Source organism: Gekko japonicus, unplaced genomic scaffold, assembly GCF_001447785.1.
Source record: "Gekko japonicus isolate JY-2015 unplaced genomic scaffold, Gekko_japonicus_V1.1 scaffold3100, whole genome shotgun sequence".
NCBI lineage: Eukaryota > Metazoa > Chordata > Lepidosauria > Squamata > Gekkonidae > Gekko > Gekko japonicus.
Genome location: NW_015167148.1, coordinates 145,631 through 156,019, shown reverse-complemented (window position 1 = coordinate 156,019; position 10,389 = coordinate 145,631). Strand labels below are relative to the sequence as shown.

At 44.5% G+C, this 10,389-nt stretch overlaps 1 protein-coding gene across 1 annotated transcript in view; it reads left to right on the top strand.

The window, feature by feature from the left end:
* Positions 1-111: 111 nt before the first annotated feature.
* ALG12 (ALG12, alpha-1,6-mannosyltransferase) overlaps positions 112-10,389 on the top strand; it is a 28,986-nt gene continuing 18,708 nt past the window's right edge. The window contains exons 1-7 of the mRNA XM_015413081.1: positions 112-262; positions 410-516; positions 3,306-3,487; positions 5,442-5,574; positions 5,769-5,942; positions 8,136-8,330; positions 9,095-9,198. Coding sequence (XP_015268567.1) covers positions 3,326-3,487; positions 5,442-5,574; positions 5,769-5,942; positions 8,136-8,330; positions 9,095-9,198 — 768 coding nt within the window. The 5' untranslated portion in view covers positions 112-262; positions 410-516; positions 3,306-3,325. The remainder of the gene's footprint in view (positions 263-409; positions 517-3,305; positions 3,488-5,441; positions 5,575-5,768; positions 5,943-8,135; positions 8,331-9,094; positions 9,199-10,389) is intronic.

The window sequence follows — 10,389 nt, the reverse complement described above, 5'->3', positions numbered from 1 at the left end:
ACCGTTCGGACTGTCAGCACGTGGACCAATCGGAATGCGCCACGCTCCGAACCAATAAGAAGCACACGTGTAGGGTTGTAGGGAAGTGGGCGGGGAAAGAAGACACTTTGACGTTTTGGGTGGCTGAGCAGAGAAGTGTACCTGGCTATCGTGTTAATCCCGGGCAGGTGGTCTTGGCTGCCATGTTAAGGCCGGGAAAGTATTCTTACGGCTGTCACTTTACGTCTGGGCAAGTACTTTTACCTGCCATGTTGAAAGAGAGGTGAGCGGTAGGGGAATTCCCTCTGAATAAGGAATTAAGGGGAAAGGTCTTTATTTGAAGTACCGTTGCATGATAAAAAAAATATTGAGTTTCCCTTTGCCCGGATCAATGATGGCAGTAAGCGCCTTCCTTTTTCTTTCAATGCAGAATGGTCACCTGACTTGCCTGGTCCCGCCTCCTCGTAGTGGGAACAGCGGGTATCACGTGACCTCTGGGGTTCCCTGTCTTGAGAGGCCACGTGGGTTGTTTCGCGGGTAAGTCCCGGTGGGGGAGGGGAAGGAAGGGATGAAAGTTGTTTCTAGGAGTGTTGGGTGGCCGTCTTGCCTTGTGTTCGTTGCCATTCAATGTAATCTCCCTGGGACGATGGGGAGGAAGGAGCAGAGTAGACATAAACTAGTGGTCCCTCTAAAATGTGCACACGAGCGACCGTTCAATTAAGACAGGAAGCCCCGCTTAGCAGCCGTCTGGAGCCTCGCGGAGTCTTGCACTGCCCATTTTAAGATTAGAGCAGTTATATTCTGCTCAGGATGTGAACTACTCTGCTTAATAGTTGGAAAAAATAAAGGGAACGTTGACTGGAATCCTTCCTAATGAATGGGATTAAAGTTTCGAAGTAAACTCGGAGCCAGAAGGGAAACTGAAATTGGATCATAGGATAGTGTTGTAGGACAAAGGCGAGGATGATTTCTGGAGGTCCTAAAGGGCCTAATGGTGAATCTCATGCATCTAATTTTCCCCCTGCTCAGGCTGATATCTTTGCTGAGTGTGTGTCTTCTTCCCAAAAGACAGTGCATTTGTGAAGGGGGTGTACTAAAAGGAAAGCCAGGATTGTCCATTGGAAACAATGGGAAACACTTGAAGGCCCATTGGAAATAATGGGAGCCAGGAATTATTGACTTGCATGGGCTCCATTGAAATACATTACAGTACAAGTAGAGCGGCAATAAAAATGCGGAATGGATTTTCCATTAGGGTCTCTGGGCCCAAAGAGACTACTCTAGAATGACAGGCCACAGCATGGAATTACAGACCCTAGGAGTAACAGAAGTGTTCTGTAACTGGGATGAGAGGCCCCAGAGTGGAATGACAGCCCCTAGGGGTAGTAGGAATATTCTGGAATGACAGCCCTAGGGTGTGGCAGGAGTGGTCTGGGGCTGGAATGAGAGACCACGGAGTGGAATGACAGCCCCTAGGGGTAGTAGGAATATTCTGGAATGACAGCCCTAGGGTGTGGCAGGAGTGGTCTGGGGCTGGAATGAGAGACCACGGAGTGGAATGACAGCCCCTGGGGGTAGCAGGAGTGTTCAGGGACTAGAATATCAGGCCCCAGAGTAGAATGACAGCCCCTGGGGGTAGCAGGAGTGTTCAGGGACTAGAATATCAGGCCCCAGAGTAGAATGACAGCCCCTGGGGGTAGCAGGAGTGTTCAGGGACTAGAATATCAGGCCCCAGAGTAGAATGACAGCCCCTGGGGGTAGCAGGAGTGTTCAGGGACTAGAATATCAGGCCCCAGAGTAGAATGACAGCCCCTGGGGGTAGCAGGAGTGTTCAGGGACTAGAATATCAGGCCCCAGAGTAGAATGACAGCCCCTGGGGGTAGCAGGAGTGTTCAGGGACTAGAATATCAGGCCCCAGAGTAGAATGACAGCCCCTGGGGGTAGCAGGAGTGTTCAGGGACTAGAATATCAGGCCCCAGAGTAGAATGACAGCCCCTGGGGGTAGCAGGAGTGTTCAGGGACTAGAATATCAGGCCCCAGAGTAGAATGACAGCCCCTGGATGTAGTAGGAGTGGTCTGTGACTAGAATGAGAGACCACGGAGAGACCTACAGCCCGTGGGGGTAGTAGGAGTGTTCTGGAACTGGAATGACAGGCCCCAGAGTGGAATGACAGCCCCTGAGGGTAGCAGGAGTGTTCAGGGACTAGAATATCAGGCCCCAGAGTAGAATGACAGCCCCTGAGGGTAGCAGGAGTGTTCAGGGACTAGAATATCAGGCCCCAGAGTAGAATGACAGCCCCTGAGGGTAGCAGGAGTGTTCAGGGACTAGAATATCAGGCCCCAGAGTAGAATGACAGCCCCTGAGGGTAGCAGGAGTGTTCAGGGACTAGAATATCAGGCCCCAGAGTAGAATGACAGCCCCTGAGGGTAGCAGGAGTGTTCTGGGACTGGAATGACAGGCGCCAGAGTGGAATGAGAGTCCCTGTGGGTAGGAGATATGTTCTTGGACTGGAATGACAGAGCTTGGGGATAGACTCTGTGTTCTGCAACTGGAATGGCAAACCATAGAGTGGAATTAAGTTTTTTTAATTGTTAGATTAATTAATTTCTGGAAGGTGTGTAGCTATCACGAAATCAACTCCACCTTAGTAAATATACTCCCTGTTAGCTCCTCAGTTTCCCGACATGTTTATGAGATCATCCCTTCTGGATGAGCCCCTGATGGCCAGTTGAATCATGCAAAGGGACCTGGCTTAACTTCTCATGGGGGGCTTAGAGTAGGAACTGTGACCCCTTTTCAGATAACTTTTTAAAGGTTTTTGTTTTTTTTAAGAAAGATGTAACTCTGCCTCTGATGTGTATGTAAGTGAATGACGGGGATAGATGTAAAGTAATTCGATGTTTCTTTAGAAACAAGAGTAATACCATATAGTCTACCCATCCAGTGTGGTGTAGTGTGCTGGAGTACAACTGCAGAGACCTGGGTTCATATTCAGCCAAGAAGCTCCCCAGATGATTTTGGGCCAGTTATTTTCATCCTAGGTTCTATCTTACAGAGTTGTTCTGAGGATTAGCTGGATGGAGGGGTATGAGGTATGCTGTCCCAAACTTCCTTGGGAAAAGGACAGAATAGTGTAAAATAAATATCCAGAAGCCAGTATGGAGGTGATACAAATAGATATGTTACGGTGTTTTAGAATAGACTGTGTCAAATTCAAAGTGTCATAGTGAATTACCAGTCTTATAATTATGGGATCTGCCCTTTGCCCACATTGTAGATTTTAAAAATGCTTCTTTTCATTTTTGATCTCACAATAATAATGTAGATCAGAATTTTGAATCCAGTATGGCTGAGAAGAAAACCAGAGGAGGACAGTTCCTGCTGCTTTTCCTAATAATCGCAGTTGCTTTCACACATTTAGCCATTTGCCCATTTACCAAAGTGGAGGAAAGCTTTAACCTGCAGGCCATTCATGACATTGTGTACCATAAATTGGACCTCGAAAAGGTAAATTTAGTCTTTGGCTCTTAAAAAAATATATATGAGCATGCTGTTGGGGGTTTGCTAGAACAAAAAGTGAGTTTCAGACAACCAGTAGGATCTTTAAAGCATATTAGGGTTTCATATTGTTAGGCCTCCCAAATTACTTATCCTCCCCTAGATTTCTGGGTGGGTGCAGAAGAATGGAAATAAGGGCTTGAATACCTCCTTCCACTGTCCTCCTTACAAATGTGAGGTTTTGTGGTAGAGAGTGTTCCACTAGGATCTGCTCATGTGTTTTGTGTGAGCAGAAAGTATCTAATGGTGAAGGAAAGGCACTCAGCAGTCTCTGTAAAGGAAATCAGTACTGCACAAGCAGAAGGAAGGTATAGGGTCCAAGCAATTGGAGTTAAAACTCAGGGCCAAACCCTATCTACTTGTTAGTAATGCTGTTTCTTCACAGATGTACAAAAAGCAGCTCGCAGACTTATAAAAGCATTTAAAATATGTCATACATGTATCTGGCTCCACACTTGGTTGGACTTTGAGGCATCTGTCAGTCATTTGGGTGGCTTCAAAGACAAGCACCAAATTTTTCTACAGGATGTGGTGGTGGTGGTGGTCAAAGAATAAAGTGAACTTAATTCTTATGCAGATAGATCAAGATGTGTAGTCTTTAAGGTGCTACCGGACTCTTACTCTATTTAATTTTTATGTGTTGTTCATATGTACACAGTTGAATACTAATAGAGAAAAGATTTATGACCCTTCAAAGGTTTGACATCTTAATTTGACTTCCTTTTAACCAAGGTTATAGTTATAAATGGTCAATCCAGAGACTAGTTAAGCTGAAATATTTGACTGAAAGGTAGTCACGGGTTGTTCGTCAGATGTGAACATCCTCCACTACCACTCAGTTGTTCCTGATGATCTCTGAAGACAAGGAACAAACAGATTGTATGAACCAGTGCTCCATTGTTAAGCTGAAAGATCTGGATGGACAATAGTTTGGTGTAGTGGTTAAGTGTGCGGACTCTAAGCTGGGAGAACCGGGTTTGAGTCCCCACTCCTCCACTTGCACCTGCTGATGTGACCTTGGGTCAGTCACAAGCTCTGACACAGCTGTCCTTGAAAAAGAGCAGTTTGTGTCAGAGTTCTCTCAGCCCCACCCACCTCACAGGGTGTCTGTTGTGGGGAGGGGAAGGGAAAGGAGTTTGTAAGCCGCTCTGAGACACCTTTGGGTAGTGAAGGGCGGGGTATAAATCCAATCTCCTCCTCCTCCTCCTCCTCCTCCTCTATGTGAACATATTTCATGAGTTCATTCCTGCCCACACCTGAGAACAAGGACCTCACAAATTGTGTGACTTGGTGCACCAAGGCTGCTGTTTTTTGCTGCAATATTCATGAATGTGGCAGCAGTAGAGAAACTGTGTTAAGAGGATACCCATGGTGTGCTGGTCTGGACTGAACATTTCTTCAGACAAACCCTTTATGTGAGGATGTTCAGGAAGAACTGTATGAAGGCCATACATGTGTGAACTGACTCTTAGCTTGCAATCCTGTGCTCATTTACCAGGGAATAAGCCCCAGTGACCTCAAAGGGACTTTTGTGAGAGATCATAGGAGTGTTCTTGAATAAAGTGTTTCATCTTAAATGGATTGTGGTTCTCAGTAAAAACAAGTTAAGGTGTTCATTCCTGGAAGTGGTAGTTCTTTATGTGATTGTAAGTCTCATTGGAGCTATTAGTGTTTGGGTTTTTTTGTTATACTATTTATTTTATAGTACAGTTCTCAACCAAACCACACTCTACTAAATCCATTGAAAAGGGCTTAGAAGTCTGTAACTCTGCTTAGGATTGCATTATTGGAGTACTTCCATAAATTTCAGTGGAACATTTAGATACAGAACTAGAATCAGTGAATGAATTTTATTTTCCAGTTGTGATTGTTTCTGTATTTTCTTTATTTCTTTTAATTGCAGTATGATCATCATGAATTTCCTGGAGTTGTACCAAGAACATTCCTTGGTCCAATATTTATTGCTCTGCTTTCCAGCCCAGCCATCTGTGTGCTGTCTCTGTTGCAGATGTCTAAGTTCTACACCCAGGTGATAGGTATTCAAACTCTTATTTAAATCAAGGAGGACTTTTTATGGTAGGGTGGTCTCCCTTAATGTTATCATTAATTGTCTGTAGTCTCCAATGCCATTATGTAGTCAAATTAATGTAGACATTTTTGTCACGTAACATTCAGCTTTACTATTTCTACCACAGATGATAAATCCATTTTCTTTTTATTCTAATCAAAGCTCGCGGAAGCTTGGGGCTGTGTGTGATTTATGCCTTGTGGCGGTTGCACAAAGAAGTCAGGAAGCAGTTTGGTTCAACTGTGTCTATGGTTTTCTGTCTGATCACTGCAACTCAGTTTCACCTGATGTTTTACTGTACTCGGACCCTCCCTAACATGTTTGCCCTTCCTGTAGGTAAGTTATTATTGTGAACCTTTTATTTTGACTGGATTTCAGGGGTGTGTGTAAAGTGCTGTTGAGTTGCTATCAATTTACAGTGACCCTGTAGGGTTTTCAAGGCAAGAGAGATTCAGAGGTGGTTTACCATCATTGCCTACCTCTGCATAACAACGCTGGACTTCCTTGGTGGTCTATCCAAATACCAACCAGGGCTGACCCTGCTTAGTTTCTGAGATTGGATGAGATCAGCCTAACCTGGACTATCCAGGTGAGGTGTGACCACTCTTAACACAGTATCTCTCTTAAGATGTAATGGTGGAAAAAACGGCTTGAGGATCCGTTAGTAGTACTAGTCGCAAGAATTGAATACGAGAATTTTTGGCATAAGGTGGTGCATAGCACCAAAGTAAAGGGCCTAGAGCACATGTGTGAAACATCTGGATGAAGTGCAGGGGTCATTTCCTGCAGGAGCACACAGGAGCGGAGCTCCAGCAGTAAAGAGCCCAGGGGGTGGGCACATGCAACAAGCCCCACCCCCTGCTCCCAGCAGCCCTCAGTCAGCGCAAGAAGCAGCCAGGTAAGTTGCAGAGCCCCCACCAACCCCCTGGTCCAAAACAGTTCAGTGGCACCTTTAAGACCAAGTTTTATTCAGGTACAAGCTCTCCCTTCTCTGTGAGGACAGATCTGCACGCCCCCCCCCCCCAATAGCTAGCAATCCAAAACAATCCAGTGGAGCCTGAGCGGTGGGTGTTGCCTTCTGACACACTTCCAGTGATGTCAGGGGGTGTGGCATATGCAAATGTTATGCTAATGAGTCATGCTAATGAGCTCCTGCACCTCTTTTTCTACAAAATTACCCCTGATGAAGTGTATTCTGTCTGTCCAAGTGCCTGTGTGAATAGGTCCCTTCTCATAGCATCCATTCACCGGGGGGCAGGGGGCAGATGGAGATAGCGGTGGATGAATCATACTTGAGTTTCTAAGCATGATGCCAACTTGAAACTCCTGTTGACACCCTTCTGGAAGTACAGCCTGTGTGTTGTAGTACAGTGTAAACCAGCCTTCTACATGGTTGCTCTTGGAACACTGATCTGAAGGCAAAGCATTGCCAGCAGAATGAAGCTTGGGGAATGGGACTTTCCTATTTCCCCCCTCATAGGCCACAGATCAGCACCAAATTCTGCTGAAGAACTGCATGAGAGGCAAACTGGAGGCCTTCACAGTGGAATCTGTGACAATTGACCTTTCCGTCTCCATCACTAGAATGGTATGCTTGGATACAACCCAATGTTCAGAAACAGTAGCAGATACCATATGTAGTAGACCATTTATGGAATTTTGTGGAAAGACAAACCAGTCTGCCAATTTATGTCTGTTGCATTGACAGCTGGTTTTCTCCAGAGTTCAAGTGCTGTTTGTTATCTGCAAAACTACCTATTGCCTGTCTGGCTTATCTCATGGAATGTGAACCTACCTGTCCATTAAGAGCTTGTTTTATGGGGAGGGGGGGGCAACACAGAACCCTGTCAGTTTATACAGGGGCCTGTGGCCTTTTACAATTAAAAATCCTAACTACATCAAAATTCACAGCAAAGGATCAACAGAGGCAGTGTAAGAAACTGCATTTTCATAACTGAGAGTATGCACCTTAACAGCACTAATATGTTGATTCATAGTCCATACATTTTCTGCAGACTGTTTGTTGCCAGTCTTTTACTGTGCACACACGAGGTCTCACAATAAGTCATAAATACACACAGGAGCACCCTGCACAGTTGTTTTAGTGCACTGGCATAAATTACTGGAAGCTCTTGAATACAATCATTTCCCTTTTTTTGTAAAGCATCTCTGTTGTATTCCCTGCATGTACTGGCTGTTCTAGCATCCCATCTGCCCTTCCAAAATGCCTTGACTGAAAGACTCCCCCCCCCTTTTTTTCTTTGAAGAGCTATGTGTGGTTCCATATTGAGATGCACTGGGTTCTTGAACCATAGGTTCCAGACCTCTGGCCTAGACAATTTCAGAAGAAAATGTGAGAGCTTTTTCATTTAAATGGGCTTTCAGCTACAGATTAACTGAGGCCATTTTCAGCTGGGTGCTTTAAATGCTATCATTATTATTCTTTTTAAAATGTGTGGTTATTAGCTACCTTGTCACTTCTGACCTTAACATAGTGTTTTGCTTGTTTGTTTGTTTTTTGGTAACCAGTTCTGCTGGCAGCTACATCATGGATTCAGCAAAAGCAATTCTCATTTATCTGGTTCTCAAGTTTGGCAATAATTGTCTTCAGAGCTGAACTTTGTATCTTCCTGGGTCTGATGCTTCTAGTGACCCTATTTAATAAACGACTTTCTGTTCTGAAAATGCTTTCCTATGCCATACCCGCTGGGGCTTTTTGGTTAGGTAAGTCCTTTTGAACTCAGCAGTCTGATTTTCTGTGTTCCCCTTTCAAAATTGTTGCGTGATGGTTTAACTAATAAGGTCTTGAATTTATGTCAGAAGATGGGCAAAATGGGTATTCTTTTAAAAGGGACAACCTACAGATCCTTATCTGAGTATGCATTGTCCTTGAATTCAGCCCAGTCCATATACCAGTTCTGTTGACTTGGGTTTGAACCAAAGTAGGGCTGGTAGGCTCTACCTACAGGCACATATTTTTAATATGAATGAGAGTACACACGCACATGTGTACACAGGTATACCGTCCATCTGCTCTGACCATTGTAAAGGAGAGTGTTGACAGGGTGATGTTCTGTACGAATGCATAAGTCTCAGTTACTATGGAATGTTCCATGTGACCTATGAGTATGGTTAGTACAAGCCCAAGGCTTACTCTGAAAGCTCACTGTGAAGTAGACCTGACACACTAGGGCCTCTTATAAACCCATCTTTTGCTTTCATTGTACATCACTAAACCATTCTTGATCCAGTGACTTGTTAACAACACTGTGGCTCAGACAGCGCAAAGCAGAGGAGTCACCCAGTAGAACACTAGTAACATTGTAGGATATCCATCCTTATCCTACCAGTGTCAGTTTGATATGAAGGCTTTCTGTGAACCTTGGTCCAGATTAGGACCACTGTGTATGCTTGTGCATGTATCAGATTGCTGTAAAACAGAGGCTTCTCTGTCTAGTTCTATCTTGTTTGGATTTTTCTTCTTTTAGGATTCACAGTGGTCACAGACTCTGTGTTTTGGAGGCAAGTTCTATGGCCTGAAGGAAAAGTGCTTTGGTATAACATTGTTTTAAATAAAAGTTCCAACTGGGGTGTATCCTTTAATTGTTGGATTTATGGTAAAACATGAAGCAGGCTTTTCCTGAGTCAGATCATTGGTCTGTCAAGGTCAATACTGTCTACTTTGATTGCCAGGGGTTGTCTTTCACGTCACCTTCTACCTGATCCTTTTAATGGGAGATGCCAGGGATTGAACCTGGGACCTCCTGCATGTAAAGCAGGTTCTACTGAGCTATGACCCTGTCCCAAGCTGAATCAAGGTCAGACTTATTCCAGAGGTTTAATTATAGGAGGTTAAAAATGGTTTCAACCAAAAAAAGAAAAACCAAAAAGCCCTCCTCCTCCCTATATCCAACATCATGTAGTATCAGAAACCACAGCTGATGAGATGGTTTTGTTGGACCCAATTCTGAAACTTCTTTTTCAATCCAGAATGAGATCCTTTATTGTCTACACGATGGTTATCTGGGGAGGAGGTTCCAGATCTCACTTGTCTTGCGGAGGTCAGTAGGAGGTGTTAAAGAAGATCCCTTTCTCGCTTCCTTGGAAGCATTTCCAAATTGCAGTATTGAAACTGCATGGGAGAACATAGACAACAAAAATACAAGCTCTTAGCGCTTGGAGCTGACTTGAACTCTAGAGGCCTTATAATTCCCACAGCACTTCTGTGGAACTCCATTTTCTTATGAGTATCACTGTGTCTTGAGCAGCGTCATGGAAGGAGGATGTTCAGCAAGCATTACCTTCTTTTGCTACAGCACTGAAACAGTTCAGCTGCTTGAAAGTGGTTGGACTGCTGCAAAACAATTGACAGGGAAAGTCAATCAGCTGAACTTTGCATTTCACAAAACTCTGGTATGCCCGAGAAGGGGAATTTGGAAATGTGTATGTGTCTGTATTTGTGCATATGCACTAATGTGAACCTGCTTTGGATGACACAGACTAAGGCATTAGACCTAAGGGGTCCAACACTGGATTGGACCCAGGGGGCTTCCTTCTGCTTCCCTGTTGGAGGAAAACTCCTCCCTTGCAGAAAAGGATTCCTAAGGCCTGACCCAATACAAAATTATAATTTTTCTCAAAGGCAAATTTGGATGGTAATCATAAGTACTAGTGGAGCAAAGCTTGTGGGGAGGGATTTTTCCCTCTTCCCCTTTCCACTGGAGCCCTCAAGCTCTCCAGAAGTTTGTTTTTGGGGGATCAATGGACTCCCATGAACAGCACA